The sequence below is a fragment of the Furipterus horrens genome, unplaced genomic scaffold, assembly GCF_987537825.1.
Source record: "Furipterus horrens unplaced genomic scaffold, mFurHor1.1.pri manual_scaffold_5, whole genome shotgun sequence".
NCBI lineage: Eukaryota > Metazoa > Chordata > Mammalia > Chiroptera > Furipteridae > Furipterus > Furipterus horrens.
Window position 1 is genome coordinate 116,997,958 of NW_028327175.1, and position 19,930 is coordinate 117,017,887.

General features: G+C 47.6%; 2 protein-coding genes across 2 annotated transcripts; one reads left to right on the top strand and one right to left on the bottom strand.

Moving 5' to 3' along the window:
* The first annotated feature begins 6,032 nt into the window (after nt 1–6,032).
* Nucleotides 6,033–9,201, top strand: LOC150009409 (uncharacterized). The gene is made up of 6 exons (XM_090277175.1): nt 6,033–6,098; nt 6,338–6,432; nt 6,847–7,134; nt 8,187–8,300; nt 8,438–8,548; nt 8,645–9,201. Exons 2-6 carry the CDS (start codon nt 6,356–6,358, stop codon nt 8,652–8,654), a joined length of 600 nt encoding a protein of 199 aa, XP_090133301.1. The 5' UTR covers nt 6,033–6,098; nt 6,338–6,355; the 3' UTR covers nt 8,655–9,201.
* Nucleotides 9,202–9,676: 475 nt separating this feature from the next.
* ELOB (elongin B) lies at nt 9,677–19,911 on the bottom strand. The gene is made up of 3 exons (XM_090277176.1): nt 19,756–19,911; nt 18,356–18,461; nt 9,677–9,854 (listed from the first exon to the last, which is right to left on the bottom strand). The coding sequence occupies exons 1-3, from the start codon at nt 19,909–19,911 to the stop codon at nt 9,742–9,744; spliced, it is 375 nt and encodes a 124-aa protein (XP_090133302.1). The 3' UTR covers nt 9,677–9,741.
* Nucleotides 19,912–19,930: the final 19 nt, after the last annotated feature.

The following is a 19,930-nucleotide window of genomic DNA, read 5'->3' on the forward strand; positions in this document are numbered from 1 at the left end:
AGGTCTAGATCTGTACAGCGGTGGGGGCGCTCCAGAAGCCCCCAGCGACGTGGCCGTTCTAGGTCTCCACAGCGACCAGGCTGGTCCAGGAGCAGAAATATGCAGAGAAGAGGCAGATCTAGATCAGCAAGGCGGGGAAGGTCACACTCTAGATCCCCAGCCACTAGGGGCAGATCTCGTTCTAGAACACCAGCTCGGCGGGGCAGGTCCCGCTCTAGAACACCCATGAGGCGCAGATCACGATCCAGAACACCTACCAGGCGTAGGTCTCGGTCTAGAACACCAGCCAGGAGGGGCAGGTCTCGGTCTAGAACACCTGCTAGGCGTAGATCTAGGACCCGTTCAGTACGACGGAGGTCTTGTAGTAGATCGCCAGCCAGGAGAAGTGGTAGATCACGCTCTAGGACCCCAGTCAGGCGTGGCAGGTCACGCTCTAGAACCCCAGCCAGACGGGGCAGGTCGCGCTCTAGAAGCCCTGCCAGACGAGGCAGGTCACGCTCTAGGAGCCCAGGCAGAAGAGGGAGATCTCGGTCTAGAACGCCAGCAAGACGAGGAAGATCCCGTAGTAGAAGTCTAGTTAGACGGGGAAGATCTCATTCTAGAACACCACAAAGGAGAGGCAGATCTGGCTCATCGTCAGAGCGGAAGAACAAATTCAGAACGTCACTGAGAAGGAGCAGGTCCAACTCAAGCCCAGAAATGAAAAAGTTTAGTGTTTCTTTGAGGCGGAGCAGGTCTCTCTCTTCTCCAAGATCCAAATCAAAATCTCGCTTAGCTTTGAGGCGAAGCCTTTCTGGGTCCTCTCCATGCCCTAAACAAAAATCTCAGACACCACCAAGGCGAAGTCGCTCGGGTTCTTCACCCCCTAATCAGAAATCTAAAACACCGTCAAGACAAAGTCCTAGTTCATCTCAACCAAAAGTGAAATCTGGAACACCACCAAGGCTAGAGTCTGGAACAAGTCCCCAGGCAACAGAACAGTCTGCAACACCACAGAAACACAGCTGTTCTGAAATATCACCTGACCTTGAGATGAATTCTAGGACCCCTTTGAGACATAGCTGCTCTGGGTCCTCTCCTCCTAGAGTGAAATCGAGCACATCTCCAAGACGGAGCCGATCGGGGTCGTCATCTCCACAACCCAAAATGAAGGCAATAACATCACCAACACAGAGCCGTTCAGGCTCATCTTCTCTAAGCCCTAGTAGGGTAACAACTAAAACACCACCAAGGCAAAGCAGATCAGAGTCTCCTTGCTCTAAGGTGGAGTCTAGATTGTTGCAAAGACACAGCCATTCTAGGTCATCCTCGCCAGATACCAAAGTGAAACGTGGAACACCACCAAGACAAAGTCACTCAGGGTCTACTTCACCATGCCCCAAAGTAAAGCCTCAGACTCCACCAGGGCACAATCTTTATGGATCAAAGTCACCATGTTTCGAAGAGAAATCTAAAGACTTAACAGCACAAAGTTGCTCTGGATCCTCCTCACTCTGTCCAGGAGTAAAGCCTAGCACACCGTCAGGAGAGAGCTATATTGGCACTTCATCTCTGCAACAGGAAGGACAGTCTCACACTTCACTAGATTCTAGATCTGATACTTCAAGTCCAGAAATGAGACAGAGTCGTTATGCATCTCTAACTCGGCAGAGCAAATCTCAGACACCTCCTAAGGGTGGCCAGTCCAGGTCCTCTTCTCCAGTCAGTGAGCCTGCACCCAGATCTCCAACAACACAAGATGGAAGCAAATTGTCAGCAAGTTCTAGGCTGAAATCTGGAATGTCTCCTGAGCAGAACAGACCCCAGTCTGAATCTTCCTCACATCATGCAGTGGACTGTAGATCTCTTCTGGGGCAGAGTAGATTAGACCCGCCTCCTGAATCAAAAAAGAAAACATGCTTACTCCTTCAGGAGGATATTACTGCATCATCTAGACTAAGTGACAAATTGAGTTCTCCAGTACAGAATAGGCCGGAGTCCTCACCAGTACTCAAAGACACACTTAAAACCATATTAAAGGAAAGAGGTAGTGTTGGGTTATCTCCCGATACAGAAGACCAAAGTAGTTCCTTGGCTAAGCCAGGCCAGGATGAGGAATTAATGGAAGTAGTAGAGAAATCTGAGGAGTTATCAAACCAGGTTCTGTCCCATGTGTCTCCAGAACTTCAAGAAATGGTTGGAAAGAATTTTGAATCATCTCCTGAAATAGAAAAAAGGCCTTCTGTGTCTTTGACTCTTGACCAAAGCCAGTCCTTGCAGGCTTCTTTGGAAGCAGAAGTCCCTGCAGTGGCCTCAACTTGGAGTGGGCCAAATTTTTCTCCAGAACATAAAGAACTATCTAACTCCCCTCCTAGGGAGAATAGCTGTGAGTCACCTTTAGAATTTAGAAACTCAGGCCCTGTTGCAGAAGTAAATACTGGATTTTCTCCTGAAGTTAAAGGTTTGAATGTACCTTTTCCTAGTCAGTTGGAGACAGATATATTTCCAAGCATGAAAGAACAATTGATGAGGTCCTCCAGACACAGCAGTTCTGAGTTATCCCCAGATGCAGTGGAAAAAGCAGGAATGTCTTCAAATCAGATTGTCTCTTCGCCGGTACTTGATGCTATACCTAAAACACCCTCAAGGGAAAGAAGTAGTTCTGCATCTTCTCCTGAACTGAAAGATGGTTTACCCAGAACCCCCTCAAGAAGAAGCAGGTCTGGGTCTTCCCCAGGTCTTAGAGATGGATCTGGGACTCCCTCAAGGCACAGTTTATCTGGATCATCTCCTGGAATGAAAGAGTTACCCAGAACACCATCCAGGGGAAGAAGTGAATGTGATTCTTCTCCAGAACCAAAACCTTTGCCTCAGACTCCAAGACCAAGGAGCCATTCTCCATCATCCCCAGAACTAAACAAGTGTCTTACCCCTCAGAGAGAAAGAAGTGGGTCAGAATCATCAGTTGAACAAAAGACTTTGGCTAGGACTCCTCTTGGGCAGAGGAGTCGATCTGTATCTTCTCCAGAACTTGAGAAACCTACTGCATCCCCTCAGGAAAGAAGTGAATCAGACTCTTCTCCAGATTCTAAAGTTAAGACACGAATGCCACTTAGACAAAGAAGTCATTCTGTGTCATCTCCAGAGGTTGATAGCAAATCCAGACCTTCTCCTCAGCTCAGTAGGTCTGGCTCATCCCCTGAAGTTAAAGATAAACCAAGAGCAGCATCCAGGGCACAAAGTGGTTCTGATTCCTCACCTGAACCCAAGGCCCCTGCTCCTCGGGCCCTTTCCAGACGAAGCAGATCAGGTTCATCAAGCAAAGGCAGAGGTCCTTCTCCTGAAGGAAGCAGCAGTTCTGAGTCATCTCCAGAACACCCACCCAAGTCCAGAATGGCTAGAAGAAGCTCTAGATCACCAGAGCCCAAGATCAAGTCACGTACTTCACCTCGTCATCGCAGTTCTCGATCATCTGAGATGACTAGAAAGACCAGACTCTCCCGTAGAAGCCGTTCTGTATCGTCCTCGCCAGAGACCCGTTCCAGAACTCCTCCAAGACGCCGAAGAAGTCCCTCATTGTCTTCCCCAGAGCCAGCTGAGAAGTCAAGATCTTCACGCCGGCGGCGTTCAGCTTCATCACCCCGCACTAAGACAGCTTCAAGGAGAGGTCGTTCTCCTACACCAAAGCCTCGTGGGCTCCAGAGGTCCCGTTCCCGTTCAAGGAGGGCTAAAACCAGAACAACGCGGCGTCGTGATAGGTCTGGATCTTCTCAGTCAATCTCTCGGAGAAGACAGCGGAGCCGGTCAAGGTCTCGGGTTACACGTAGGCGGAGAGGAGGCTCTGGTTACCAGTCAAGGTCTCCTGCTCGGCAGGAGAATTCCCGAACCTCTCGACGTCGAAGAGGTCGTTCTCGGACACCCCCAACCAGTCGTAAGCGTTCCCGCTCACGCACATCACCAGCCCCATGGAAACGTTCCAGATCGCGGGCCTCTCCAGTCACTCACCGGCGATCCAGGTCCAGAACACCCCTGGTCAGCCGACATAGGTCCAGGTCGCGAACTTCACCTGTCAGTCGGAGACGATCAAGGTCTAGGACATCAATGACACGAAGAAGATCTCGCTCAAGAGCGTCCCCAGTGAGTCGAAGGCGATCAAGGTCCAGAACACCACCAGTAACGCGTCGTCGTTCAAGGTCTAGAACACCAACTCGCCGGCGGCGCTCCCGTTCTAGAACACCACCAGTGACTCGCAGAAGGTCCAGGTCTAGGACTCCACCAGTAATGAGGAGGCGATCTCGAAGTAGAACCTCGCCCATCAGTCGTAGAAGGTCAAGATCCAGAACATCCCCAGTCGCCCGTAGGAGATCTCGATCTCGCACATCTCCAGTAGCTCGAAGGAGATCCCGCTCTCGAACCTCTCCAGTGACACGCCGCAGATCTAGGTCTCGAACACCTCCAGCTATTCGGCGTCGCTCTAGGTCTCGAACCCCACTTTTGCCACGTAAACGTTCTCGAAGCCGCTCATCACTTGCTGTCCGTCGCCGTTCTAGGTCTCGTACTCCACGAACAACTAGGGGCAAACGATCCTTAACAATATCTCCAGCCATCCGCAGGCGCTCTGTATCTGGGAGTAGTTCTGATCGATCACGTTCTGCTACTCCTCCAGCAACAAGGAATCATTCTGGTTCTCGGACACCTCCAGTGGCACTCAATAGCTCCAGAATGAGTTGCTTCAGTCGTCCTAGCATGTCACCAACTCCCCTTGATCGCTGTAGATCACCTGGAATGCTTGAACCCCTTGGCAGCTCTAGAACACCCATGTCTGTACTGCAGCAAGCTGGTGGCTCCATGATTGAGGGTCCAGGTCCTCGAATTCCTGATCATGCTAGAACATCTGTGCCAGAAAATCATGCTCAGTCTAGAATTGCACTTGCTCTGACAGCCATCAGTCTTGGCACTGCTCGGCCTCCTCCATCCATGTCTGCTGCAGGCCTCGCTGCAAGAATGTCCCAGGTTCCTGCTCCAGTACCCCTCATGAGTCTCAGAACAGCTCCAGCTGCCAGCCTTGCCAGTAGGATTCCTGCAGCCTCTGCAGCAGCGATGAACCTGGCCAGTGCCAGGACACCTGCTATATCAACAGCAGTGAACCTGGCTGACTCAAGAACACCAGCTGCAGCAGCAGCCATGAACTTGGCCAGCCCCAGAACAGCAGTGGCACCTTCTGCTGTGAACCTTGCTGACCCTCGTACTCCTACAGCCCCAGCTGTGAATCTAGCAGGAGCCAGAACTCCAGCAGCTTTGGCAGCTTTGAGTCTCACAGGCTCTGGCACACCCCCAAGTGCTGCAAACTATCCATCTAGCTCCAGAACATCCCAGGCTCCAGCCCCTGCAAACCTGGTGGGTCCTAGATCTGCACATGCCACAGCTCCTGTGAATATTGCCAGCTCAAGAACCCCGCCAGCCTTGGCCCCTGCAAGCCTCAGCAGTGCTAGAATGGCTCCAGCTTTGTCTGGTGCAAATCTCACCAGCCCCAGGGTGCCCCTCACTGCCTATGAGCGCATTAGTGGCAGAACCTCACCACCACTCCTTGACCGAGCCAGGTCCAGAACCCCCCCAGGAGGTCCAGGCTCCAGAACCCCACCAGCTGCCCCAAGCCAGTCTAGAATAACCTCTGAGCGGGCTCCCTCTCCTGTCTCTAGAATTGCCCAGGCTCCTCCCTTGCAGTCTGTTCTCCCTGCAACTCAGGATCGGCCTAAATCCCCTGTGCCATCTGCTTTTTCTGACCAATCCCAATCATCACTTGCCCAGACCACCCCTGTAGCAGGATCTCAGTCCCTCTCTGGGTCAATGGCAAAGACCACATCCACTGCTGGTGACCACAATGGCACGCTCTCTGTTCCTGTCCCTGGGGTGTCCCACCCTGAGGGGGGGGAACCACGTGCCTCTACGGGGACCTTGCAGCCAACAAAGGAGCGGCGGAGTTCCTCATCATCATCATCATCTAGCTCATCATCATCATCGTCATCGTCGTCATCGTCATCCTCCTCCTCCTCCGGCTCCAGTTCTAGTGACTCTGAGGGCTCTAGCCTTCCCATTCAACCTGAGGTAGCACTGAAGAGGTAAGGGGGCTTGACTTTTAGAACATTTTCAAGGGGAAGGTTTTGGGGAATGGGTTGGGGTGGGGAAGGGGAAGCCCTATCCAGAGGTTCTTGGCTTGAGAAAGTATGGGGACTTTGACCATTAAGCTGGGGGTAGAAGAGAATGCTGGGGTGGGGGTAATGGGGTGGGCAGGATGGGACAGAAAAGTCTCCAGAGGTTAATTCTCTAGAGTATAATGATAAGTTTTCCATCTCTACAGAGGACAGAACTAGAGGAAATGGACTTAATTTTACAGCAGGAGGGATGGCAGTTAGACCTCAAGAGGAACTCCCTGGGCTGGAAGGATCTTCAGAGGTCATCCCATCCCTCTCCCTGCCTCCAGGCAGGACGGCCCCTCCCCCAGCCAGTGGTATACACACACACGGGGGCCTTCCCAAGCTGAATCTCCAAGGAAGGAGAGCCCCAGCTTTGCTCCCACACCCGAGCCCAGGGGCCGTATTCCTTCATCAGGGACATTCTTGAGGTTTAACCTTGATCCCTTGTGCTGCAGACCCCAGCCTATTGCTTATGTTATCAGAGATTGGGTCAGCTTGGGGCTACCGCTCTCCAGAGAATTGGCTCACTGGCTCACTGGCTCACTGGCTTTGGCTGGGAGAGTTCCCAGGCCTTTCTCAGGCACCCCTCCCCCACTGCCCTTCCTCCAGGACATGGAAGGTAGGGTTGGGGTGGGGCAGCTTGTCTTCTTGTGACATTGTACTCTTCCCACAGGGTCCCTAGCCCTCCCCCAGCCCCAAAGGAACCTGATCGAGAGGGAAGACCTCAGGAGCCTACCCCAGCTAAGCGGAAGAGGCGTGATAGCAGCTCCAGTTCCAGTTCTAGTTCCTCCTCTTCTTCCTCCTCTTCCTCTTCCTCCTCCTCTTCCTCTTCCACCTCCTCCTCGTCGTCTTCCTCCTCCTCCTCTTCCTCTTCTACTTCCTCCCCTTCCCCTGCCAAGCCTGACCCTGAGGCCTTGCCCAAACCTTCAAGCCCCAAGAAGCCACCCCCTGGTGAGCGGAGGTGAGTGCTACCTTGCTTGAGATGGTAGGGGTGGGGTGTAACCCTGGGGTGTGAGATCCCTGCTGGGTGTCTCAAAGGGACTATGGTGTCTGGTTGTATGGGAGGAGGAGTCAGGCTCTCTCCTCCCCACCTACTGTTTTGCCCAGTTCTGACAGAAGGGCTGCACCATCCATGTGGGTGCCCCAGCAAAATTGGGAGTTTTAGGTTCTTTCCTCTCCCTGCCCCTGACATGCAGCCTGGTCCCAGGGAATCTAGCTTTTAAGTCTCCCTATTGCTATTACCAGGGCTTTGGTCTGGCCACCGTCATCTTCTCCTGACTCAGTCCACAGCCTCTTCCCTGTCTCCCTGCCTCCACGCCATTCTCTTCCACACGTAGCCAGAGGGATCTTTCTAAAACGTACATCTGGTTACTTCCCTCCACTCCACAAATCCTGGGACGCCCTGTGGCCTGCAGGATAAAGCCCCATCTCTGCGGGAATGGCGTGTGAGGCTCTACACCAGCTGGCCTTGCCTGCCCTGTGTTTTCCTCTCCTGCCCGCCCCCACACATGCCCTCTGCTCCAGCCACACCCAGCGCCTTGCAGTCTAAGGAGAACCCCATGCCTTTGGACATGCTGTTCCTTCTGCCTGGAATTCCCTTGTCCGCCTGGTGAACTCCTCGTTCTGCAAGACTCCGCTCAAACAGCACCTTCGAGAAGACTACCTTGCCCCTTCCCTTCATCTCCCTCCCCTGGGTCCCCACATCTACCTATATTGGTCCTCGTGGGGCTGCTTCCCACACATGGGGCTGAGCACGCCTCCCTTGGCCTGCCTTCCATCATCAGACCAAGCTCCTCCAAGGGCAGGGACTGTCTTTATCTTTGTACACCCTGTCCACTGGGGCACTCGGTGGATGGTATGCGGGCGGATGGGTGAGTGAGCAGACAAAGGTGGGTCTGAGGCTGGCCCTGTGTGGTATGAGGTTTGGTGGTCAAGACCTGGGAGGGTGGTCCTGAGTGCTGGCTGATGGGTTTAGAAGTGTGTGGCTCTACGGGAACTTTCTCTGTTCCCCAGGTCCCGCAGCCCCCGGAAGCCAATAGACTCCCTCCGGGACTCCCGGTCCCTCAGCTATTCACCTGCTGAGCGCCACTGCCCCTCTCCCCAGCCCTCACCACGGGACCAACAGAGGTAGGGCCATGGGTGTGTTCTGGACTCCTGCCCATAGCCATCCCAGTTTGGCCATAGACTTGTGCAAGTTTGAAGCCCAAAGATGCTAGAGGTTGGGGTGTGTATCTATGTGGTCTGATGTTTGTTCTGTGTTGCAGCAGCAGCGAGCATGGTTCCCGGAGAGGTCAACGTGGGGACAGTTGCTCCCCAGGCCACAAGCGCAGGAAGGAGACACCTAGCCCCCGCCCTGTGCGGCACCGCTCCTCCAGGTGTGTTCATCATACTCCACTCCAGTACTGAGCCTTTTATTTGAGGGCTCTGGCTGGCTGGGACCTCTGCATTGATGGCAGTCTTCTTTGTTGCAGGTCTCCGTGAATTTTTGGGGGGGGGAATCCAACCATACCCCAAGGTCTGGACCCACAGGAGTGTCCCCTTTCTCCCAAACAGCTGTGGGAGGGGTGCTTGTCCACCCCCCACCCCTTGAACCCTGGCAGCATTTTGAGGGGGAGGGCTTCCCCTACCCCCTTCTTTTTTCTTTGTTCTTGCAAAATGTTAATCTGTGAGTTTTTTCTGGTTCACGTTTTGGGGGGCTTGGGGGTGGGTGGGAATAAGAATTGGAGTTGCTGGAGGGGCAGATACAGTTGAGGACTCTCCAGTCCTGAGTCAGAAAAGGCCTGGGAGGCACTGTACCCCCCTTTACCCCTGAGTTTGGGGGTGGGGTGATGATGGTTTGGGACTTGGGAATTTGTGTGAAGTGTTGTGGAAAGGGGGAGGAGTTGAAATTAGTTGGCCCTTACTGCCCCCCGGTGAGATTGTGGCCCCTTCCCCCCAACTTTTCTTCCTGTTTCTTAAAGGTATTTTGGTTTTTTAAAATCTGTACAGCAAGGCAACTTTTTCTGTCAAATAAAAATGAGAAATGCAAGCATTTGGTATATAGACTGTTTATTAAGGGTTGGAGGAAGGCAGGGAGAAGAGCTGCCCCTTCTATTGACTGAAGGCCAGGAGCTATGGGTCCCATGTAGAATCAGCTTTAAAGCCACACCCTGGTTCTGGCTTACACTTTTGCCCCTGAGCAGGACCAGAGGCACCTGCCTGGGAGCCAGTGTGCAGGGGAAGGGGTGGACTACTGTGAATGAATAAAGCTTTGTCAAACCTTTTTGTCCCTAGCCTGGGGCTCTGGATTCCTCCCAGTTCTCCCTGTGGCCTTTCAGGGGCAGGCTGGGCTGTGGGGTGGGGGTAGGGGGTGAGGGGTATGAATTGCTGGGCCCGAGGGCCTGTGCTCCAGCAGGCCAACCTGGCAAACAAAGAGGCTGAGAAGGAACCTTGCAGGGAATGAGCCCCATCCTGGTGAGGAGGATGCCTGGAGTCAGGAGAGGGTGTGCAGAAAGAGGCTACAATCAGGCAGACACCCAAATCTTTTATTGAGGGAGATGGGGCAGTGGGGGTGGGGGACTGGGTCCTCTCACTGCACAGCTTGTTCATTGGCACTGCTTCCTGAGTCCTGCGGCTTCATCACATCAGGCAGCTCTGGTGGGCTGGAGAACGGCTCGATGCGCAGAGCCTCAAATGCATCATCTAGAGAGGAAATGGGGAGAGCTGGAGGGGACGAACAGCCACCTCCAAGCAAACATCCAACCTTGTAAAGTGTCCTCACCAACCCTGACCTCCCTACATCCAACTGCCTGGGTTTAGTGGCCCTATTGGAATCTCTACAGGGCCAAAATGACCTTGCTCCCCTCCCTGAGACTGGACTTAAATAGCTTTTTACATACTCCGAACAAAAAAGGGGCAAATCCTTGCTATTATGTCTCTCCAATCACTCTCCTGTGTTCCCTATGTTCCCATATAAAGTTCTTTCTTCCTTGGCCTTTTTGCACTTTTGACACTTAGGGTTTAACTCAAACATCATCTCAAGAGTATCCCCAACCACCCCATATGAGCCACCACTATGCAGTGCAACAGCCTGTGCACTGCCTGGGGAACACTTTAGCCAAAATGACTTTTCTTTTGAACAAGCTGCTTTCCCCACTAGAATAGTGACTCCAGTGTGTGTTTCATTGTCACCTCAGTACATTGCAAATGAACCTCTTCACTTTTCCCTCTACCTGGCTTCAGGTTCTCAATCTATTAGAGCAACCCCGCCCCCCGCCCCCAAGGTTGGCCATGTCTGGTGACAGTTTGGGTTGTCACAACTTGGGGGTGAGTGGGTCTGCAAATGGCATCTAATGGGTATATGGTCATCTCTGGTAATGATCAGAGCATCCTGTAATGCCTAAGACAACCTCACAAATTGATCCAGCCCCAAATGTCAATAGTGCTGAAGTGAAGTGAAGACACCTAACTAAAGCCACAAATCCACACATAATTCTTGCCTTCATCAACCTTTCCCATTCTTCATAAACGTGTGGATAATGCCATTTAACACTGGTGCCATTTAACACGAGCTAGACAGGGTCATTTCCCTAACAAGCCAGTTTGGGGGTGAGGAGACAGTGTCTTGTCCTGCAAAGCTGTGCAAGGAAACTACCACCCATCCAGAAGTGCATTTTTGCCTCTGGTAAGCAAAGCAGCCAGTCCACAGTCTACACTGTAGCCCTTACCATTTGCAAAAAGGGTCTACCAATAGTTTTCAAGAGTTGCTGCAAGAGTGTAAGGCACCTTTGCCTGGCTTAATAAATATAACAATGAGCTTTTAGTCCTCACCTGTGCCCTACAGAAGGGGCACCCCTCCACAGAATCTGATGTGTACAAAGTCTGCACCAGCTTCACAACCGCCTCGGCATCACTGTGAGGGTCAGCAGGAACCCACAAAAAGGCCTTTAAGAGATCTGTTTGCTGAGCACTTGAGGACTGGGGTCTGGGGTGCAAAGGGACCCAAGCTGCCTGGTTGTGAGGCTGGGTCCTAGTAGCACACCTGTTTATAAAGAGAACTCCAGGCTGGGTGGGGTGGGGTGGGGCGGGGCGAGGTGGGATGTGTAGTAGCTGCTTGAGGACATACTGCTGAAGTCTAGCAGTTATCCTTAAGAAACTTAAATGTTGCTACGGCTGTAGACTCCCTTCCTCAGCCCTTCTTACAGGAAACCAGAAAAACAATTCATTCTAACTTATCGAAATTTATCTAGCCATCCTCACAGTCCCTGGCTCCACAACTATCAAAAGACTTCACCACCCTGTTTTAAATTTCCCGAGACAGAGAATAAAACTTAAATCTATTCCCCTTTTTAGGGGGGGAGGGGTAGAGAAGGTACTGGAGGGAAGTACACCAGTCCCAATCCTCAGGTTTCTTAACTTTAGTAGTCCTATCAAATGACCTGAACTCCCCACATGCAGTTTACTCCCCCTTAAAACAGGCACAAATCTGGCTTGCACAGAGATGCTGAGGGGTTAAATGATGCATTGCTAAGAGGGGGCCTGGCATGGTGTCTAGTTCAGGTAAGGGCCTGGCATGGTGTCTAGTTCAGGTAAGGGCCTGGAAGCCTGCATCTGAACCACAGCTTTCCACATGACTGCTGGCAAGTCTGTGTTCATGTCTCCAAAATATGGATGGCAATGCTTACCTCCCAGGGCTATCAGGAGGATGAAACAGTACAACGGAAATAAAATGCAGAGCATAGGGCCAGGTACTCAGGAAGTCCTTGATAAGGTCCAAGATGGTGGCAGCACAGGAAGAGGCTAAACTTGCCCCCTCCCATAAGCAAACTCAAGTATACAAGTATATAGACAGCAATTACTCCAGCAAGACAACTGAGGGCTGAATGAACAGTTCTGAACAACAAACAAAAGAAAGACGGAATAGAGAAGGCTGGGAAGCCACAGAACTGTCTAGGAGCTGCGGGTCCTCTTCTGGCCAAAGGAGCCAATGGGTATCATTGTTTACATTCCCCCACACTTAATAGGGTGGGGAGCACTATCTGGGTGCTTTGGCCTACCTGTAAGATCACCACTGGGTGTTACAGCTACATTTCAGTCTTTTGCCTCCTGACAGAGGGAACAAGTCAGGAAGAGCGGGGCGTCACCACAAATACCTAGCCTCACTGTGGAGACACTGCAGTTGTGTCCCAAAGGTGTTTATGTCCCCCTCCACCTTCATAGGGTGGTCATGGGCTCTCTCCAGGTGCTCAGGTCTACCAGCAAGGTCCCTGCAGTGTGTTCCCAGACACATCACCTGAGCCCATTTCAGCCCTCAACAAAGGGAGCAAGCAGGATCAAAAAGCATTACATGCACTTGGGTGCCCAACCCCACCTGGGGCCACTTTGGCTCAGTGGGCCAGTGCCCCAGACATCTACCAGCCTGCCAAAACCAACCAGCGCACACAGCCTACACAGGCTGCTTCTACCTCAAGCTACTTTTTCAAGTCTGGGAAAGAGCTATTTTGTCCAATTCATATAAACAAACAAATTCCAACAAAATGAAAGAATAATATGTCTTAAATGAATGAACATGAAAAATAAACAGAAATACCTGAAGGAAGCAGAAACAAGTAATTTGCCTGATAAAGAATTCAAATAGTCATAAGGATGCTCTCCAAACTTAGAACTTCAACAGAGTTAGAAAGTATAATAAAGAATCAATCACACCTTTAGAATACAATAGCTGAAATGAAAAATACATTAGAAGGAATGAAGAGAAGGAATGAAGAGATTAGTTAATACAGAAGAATGGATGAGCAACCTTCAAGACAGACTAGTGGAAATCAACCAATCATAAAAAGCAAAAACAAAAAAATTAATAGTTTAAGGAACATCTATCTGGAATAATGTCAAGCACTCAAACATTCAAATTATAGGAATCCCAGAAGAAGGAAGGAACAGAAACTTTACTTAAATAATGGCTGGAAACTTTTCTAACCTGGGAAAGGAAACAAACATCAAAGTCCAAGAAGCACAGGGAGTTCCAAGCAAAATGAACCCAATGAGACCCAAACCAAGACACATGAAATGGCAAAACTTAAAAGACAGAATCTTGAAGGAAGCAGGAGGAAAACAATTATATACAAAGAACACCCCTTAAGGCTATCACCTTTCTCTGCAGCAACTTTACAGGCCAGAAGGAAGTGGCAGGACATCTTTAAAGTGCTAAAAGAAAGGCAACTTCAACCTAGAATAATTTACCCAGCAAGGTTATCATTCAGACTTGAAGGAGAGAGAAAGTTTCCCAGAGAAGGGAAAAAACTAAGAGTTCATCACCATTAAACCACCTTTATAAGAAATATTAAAGGGTCTCTTTAGGTAGAAAGTGCATAACCAGGAATAAGAAAATATGAGAAAGGGAAAAAAACCTCACAGGTAAAGGCAAATATTTGATTTGGCAAATCAGACATGTAAAAAGCTACTGTGAAAATTAAAAGAAAAAAGTATCAAACTCAGCTCAAACTACAATACTACAACAAGTAGTTACAGGATATACAATACAAAAAGATCTAAAACATGACATCGATAACAAAGTGTAGAGGGAGGAGTAAAAATATAGTCCTTACTGAATATATTTGAACTTAAAAACACCTATCAGCTTAAAATAGACTGCTATAGATATAGAATGATATACATAGACCTCACAGCAACCAAAAACCTACAAAAAGTATAAAAACAACAAAAAGGAACCCAAACAAAACTAAAGGAAAACAGCAAACCATGAGGGAAGAGATCCAGAGAAAGAAGAGAGGAGACCTATAAAAACAATCAATAGAAAAAAAGGGTGTAGATGGGAGTCAGCTAGGAGGTCTGATGTGTAGAGCGCGAGCCATGATGTAGCAAGCCGGCAGCTTTGTAGGAGAGCTGGTCTGCCATGGGAGAGGGCCAGGTGGGCAGAGTGAGTGTAGAAGAGAAGAGGAGGGGCCATGATGGAGGAGCATCACAGAGAAAGGGTGGAAATGGGAGTCAGTCAGGTGGTCTGGGATGTAAGGGGGAAGCCACGTGGTTTGAAGAGAGTCTGCCATGAGGTCTGCAGTAAGAAAGAGGAGACCCACTGGGAAACCTGACTGGAGAACATGGCAGCATGGCTGATGAGGGTGAAATTGCGGGGACCTGCCTAACCAAGCATGGATTAGTGGCAGATGCCTGAAATGCTGAACTGTGATTGGGAATATGGAGCTGCGGACTTCTGCTTTTCTGAAAGACAGTACCTCTGACCGGCGTATTCTGAAACTGGCCAGGTCTGGCAGGGGGAGGCAGTACTAAGTGCTTTGGGGTGTCTTAAAGGGAGTGGGACATAATGGTAGAAAACGCATCATTATTCTGAATCTGTAAAACTTTTAAATAAACCCCCTTTCCTAAAAAACAAACAAAAAAACCCAATAAACAATAAACAAAATGGCACTATGTACATAGTTATCAATAATTACTTTAAATGGAAATGGAGTAAATGCTCCAATGAAAAGACATAGGGTGGCTAAATGGATTAAAAAATAAAACATGACCCAACCATGCACTGCTTGCAAGAAATTCACTTCAAATCAAGACACATACATAATGAAAGTAAAGGGACAGAAAAAGATAGTCCATGCAAATAGAAATAAAGAGAAAGCTGGGTTAGTAATACTAATTCCAGTCAAAATAGACTCTAAAACAAAAAATGTAAAAAAGGCAAGGAAGAACATTACGTAATTATAAAGGGGTCAATCCAAGAAGATGTAACAATCGTAAATATCTATTAACCCAACATAATAGCACCTAAATATATAAGTAAGTTATTAATGGGTATAAAGGCTGATACATCCACAATAATATAATAGTAGGGGATTTTAATACTCCACTTGCGTGGATAGATCATCTAGACAGAAAACTAGTAAAGAAAATAATGGCCTTATATGTCAGATTGAATTAATAGACATTATTAGAGCATTTTACCGAGAAACAGAATATACATTTTTTCCCTAAGTACACATGGGACAGTCTCCAGCACAGATCATATACTATGCTACAAAACAAGCCTCAATAAATTCAAGAACATTGAAATCTACTAAAAAAACAAAAGAGAAACACAAACAGGAAATCAAATACTATTTTAAAACAAATGATAATGAAACACAATTTTTCAAAGTTTATGGGACACAGCAAAAACAATTCTAAGAGGGAAGTTCGCAGCAATACAAGCATACCACAAGAAACAAGAAAAATTCCAAATACACAATCTTATTCCACACATGAAGGAATCGGGAAAATAAGATCAGGCGGCTTCACAGGTAAATTCTACCAAACATTCAAATTAAACTTATCCTCCTTAAACTATTTCAAAAAATTGAAGAGGAACACTTCCATATTCATTCAGCATTATTACCCTGATACCAAAACCAGACAAAGACATAATTTTTTAAAAAACACAACAACAAAAACAAGCAATACCCTTGATGAACACAGATGTAAAAATTCTCAACAAAATATCAGCAAACCAGATTCAACAATACATTAAAAGGGATTATACACCATGACCAAGTAGAATTCATCCCAGGGATGCAAAATGGTTCAACATCTGTAAGTCAATGAACATGACACATCACATTAACAAAATAAAACATAAAAACCATATGATCATCTCAATAGATGCAGAAAAAATTGAGTCCCTTTTATGACAAAAACTCTGAATAGAGTACAGAAGGAACATAATGTAACAAAGGCTATATATGACAAACACACAGATAATGTCGTACTTAATGGTGAAAGCTTGTCAAAAAATTAAAATTAAAATAAATGAGGCCACTCTAAGATGGAGCCAGAGCAGCCATGCCTGAGGAGCTGCCTTGCATGTCTTATGCCTCAAATCTCTGGAATGTTAAGGCAAAATAACCTTTGCACTGGGCCCAAAGCAACACTGTGCCCCAAAGAAAGTTTGAAAACCTAAAAAAAAAAAAAAAAGCAGTTATTATAACTAAAGTATTGGACCGAAAATTTTAAAAAACAAACAAAAAGCACTGTTTAGAATTAACATCTCTACGTTATTTGCACCAATACAGATACTTTCTTTCTATTGATGTAATCGTTCCCTTTCTCATAAATACCCATTGCCTTTGTCTCCTAATCAATTTGAACTTCTGCATGAATCAGTGTTTCCCAAATAGCTGTTCTTTTTTTGATCTCAAATAAATGCTTGTTGCCTCTCACTTTGAAAGGCTTTTTTATTTTTAGATTAACAAGCTGAACATTAGTAATAAGACGAGAATGTCTACTATCACCGCTTCTATTCAACATAGTATTAAAAATCCTAGCCACAGCAATGACCCAAGAAAAAGAAATAAAAGTATCAAAACCAGAAAGGAAGAAGTAGAACTCATTTGCAGACGACATACTACATAGAAGACCCTAAAAACTTCACACACACACACAAAAATAAATAAATTCAGTAAAGTTGCACAGGACACAAAATTAATATAAAGAAATCTGTTACATTTGTATAAATCAATAACAAAAGATTAGAAAGAGAAATTAAGAAAACAATCCCATTTACAATTATATCAAAAACATAAAATACGTGGAATAAATTTAATCAAAGAGGTGAAAGACCTGTACTGTGAAAACTATAAGACACTGAAAAAATTGAAGATACTAATAAATGCAAGGAGATACACCTTGCTCATGGATTGGAATGATAAATATTATTAATGTGTTTACTACCTAAAGCAATATACAGATTCAATGCAATCCCTATTAAAATACCACGGACATTCTTCTCAGGATGAGAACTAACTCTCAAATTTATATAGAACCAAAAAAGATCCCAAATAGCCAAAGAATCTTAAGATAAAAGTGGGAGGTATCACACTCCCTGATATCAAACTATACTACAAAGTTACAATAATCAAAACAGATATATAGATCAATAGAATAGAACGCCCAGAAACAAATCCTCACTTACATGGAAAAAGGAAGCAAGGATATACAATATGGTACAGACAGTTTTCAATAAGTGGTATTGGGAAAACTGGATACATACAAAATAATTAAATTCTACCACTTTCTTACATCGTACACAAAAATAAGCTCAAAATGGATTAAAGACTGAAATGTAAGACCTAAAACCACAAAACTCCTAGAAGAAAACATAGGCTGTTAGCAGTCTTTCTGGATATGTCTCCTTGAGCAAGGAAACAAAAGAAAAAAAACAGAGAACTACATCACACACTAAAGAAGTTTTTGCACAACAAAAGATACGGTCAGCAAAACAAAAAGACAAGAAAAGATAGTTTCCTATAATACATCTGACAAGGGGTTAATATCCAAAATATATAAGGAACTCATACAAATGACCAACAAACACATGAAAAGACCCTCAACATCACTAATCATTCAAATTAAAATCACAATGAGGTATCACCTCACACCTGTCAGAATGGCTATGATCAATAAATTAAAACAAGTGCTAGTGAAGTGGAGAAATGGGAACCCTCATACACTGTTGGTGGGACTGTACACTAGTGCAGCTGCTATGGAAAAGTATGGAAATGCCTCACAAAATTAAAAATAGAGCTGCCATATGACCCAGCAATTCCATTTGTTATCCAAAGGAAAAAAAAACCATTAATTTGAAAAGATATATGCACCCCTATGTGTAGTACAGCATTACTAGTAATAGCCAAGACAAAGTAGAAGCAACTCAGATATCCATCAACAGATGAATGGATAAAAATGTGGTATATATACACACACACTGGACCCAGTGGGTACTATGCTAAATGGAGTAAGACAGAAAAACGAACACCTTATAATTTCACTCATATGTGGAGTTGAAAAAAAAAAATGAATGAAACAAAACAGAACCACAGATTTCAGAGAACAAGCTGATGGTTGCCAAAGGGCAAGGGGAGTGGGAGGGGGGCAGTGGGAACAAAAAAAAAAAAAAGGAAAATAACTCCTCTGTAAATGTAAGCTAGTGTCATGAATAGGGATCTTTGAATCCTTCATGAAATATGCTTCAATTTCTACAAGCATTTTGTTTGCTTCTTGCTTTTGTGTGTGGGGAAACAAATACACTGTCACAGGGCATTGCCTGATATTTGTGGACTGGATGGAGGCTTATAACAACCGCAGGCTCCCTGTCAACCCCTTTCTTTGGCTGTTCCACCCTGCCTCGCTGTCCCTCTTACCTGCCCGGAAGGCCAGCCCCACAGTGGCTGGGGCCTGTGGCCGAGCTGTTTGACTGGTGAAGCCACACTCGCCCAGTGTCTTGCCATCATCCAGAAGTTGGTCATCCTTGAGGAGTGAGGGAGACAGGGTTTCAGGAAAGGCCCCAGGAGGGTCAAAACTCAAAGACTTCTGTGGTCAGCAACCACAGTGGACATCAGAAGGGGTAGAGACTGCCTAAAGTAAGGGTCCTGGACCACCCCAGAGTTTATCAAACAGTTTCCAGTTTACACTCAAGACTTTCAAATAGGAACCTCCCAAGGCAGGGTTCTGAAATGTTTTTCTCAACTCCAGGTGAAATCTAACTTCAAGAGCCAATGACTCAATCTGGCCATAGGTGGACAGGGTTTGAATCCCAGCTCTTCCACCTTGGACAAAGTAATCTTTTTGATGTGAAATTTCCTTATCTGTAAAATGGGAATTAACAGAGTCCCCAACTCAGGGCAGCCAAGAGGTTTCACTGAATGAAGGAGTACATGTAGAATTATCACAGATGGCTGGGAAAATCCTTATTAGAGAAAGCCCCAGTACAGGAGAAAAGGCCTTTACAGACCAAGGGAGTGGAGGCTCAACCTGGAGGAAAAGGCTATTTCCCCCGTTTCCAGCCATTATCAGATCATTGCACTTAGGTGAGAGACCTCATGCTGCCAGACACTTGAATCAGGGGCTGACACATCAAGCTCCTCAATAAAAACCCCAAACCACAAGTGATCCTTGCTACGTACCTACAGTTGGTTGTAAGAGAGAAGGAGTGGGTTTTTTTTTTTTTTTCCAGAACATCAGCAAACTGGGGAGTAATAGTTGTGTGAAGAACTGGTGGGACCTGACTCATCCAGACACCCTTCATTTCTTTGTATTAAGGAGTGTGTGTGGTGGGAGGTGGGGGGAGCCGGGGGGGGGGGTGCGGTGTGATTCTGATGAGCCTGCTGAGCATTAAGAGTATCCGTATCAACTCCTGGCTCTGTCAATGACCTTGGGCTGTAAAGTTGCCACCTCTCCGAACCTCAGTTTCCTTAGCAGAGTAGGGATGTCAAGAACCAACACGTCGCGGTTGGGACCGCTGCTGGAACCGGGCTGGTAATAGGGACAGTACAAGGCCTGGCGCGCGACTTTTAAAGCCATCCTTAATTGAGACCTCCCGTGTGGCGAGCGCTACCGTGCTTCATCTCCCGGAGTCCGAACAACGGCTCCACGCCGAGGAGTTTGGACCTCGGCGTCTACTACTGTTTACATCAACGATGAGACCGTCGTGTGCCCATGGCCAGGCTCGGGGCGGCGGTCCCGGGCAGCGCGCGCCCCTATCCCCAGCCCTCGCCAGGCGCCCGCCCGCCCACCCGCCCACCCGGAATCGGAGGGGCCTCACCTTGTATAGCCGCTGCTCGTCGGGCGGCCGCTTGAGGATGCCCTCGACGATGCGCTTCAGCTCGAACACGGTGCTCGACTCCTTGGCGTCCGTGAAGATGGTGGTCTTGTGGCGCCGGATCATGAGGAACACGTCCTGGGGGCAGCGAGCTAGCATGAACGCGGAGCCCCAGCAC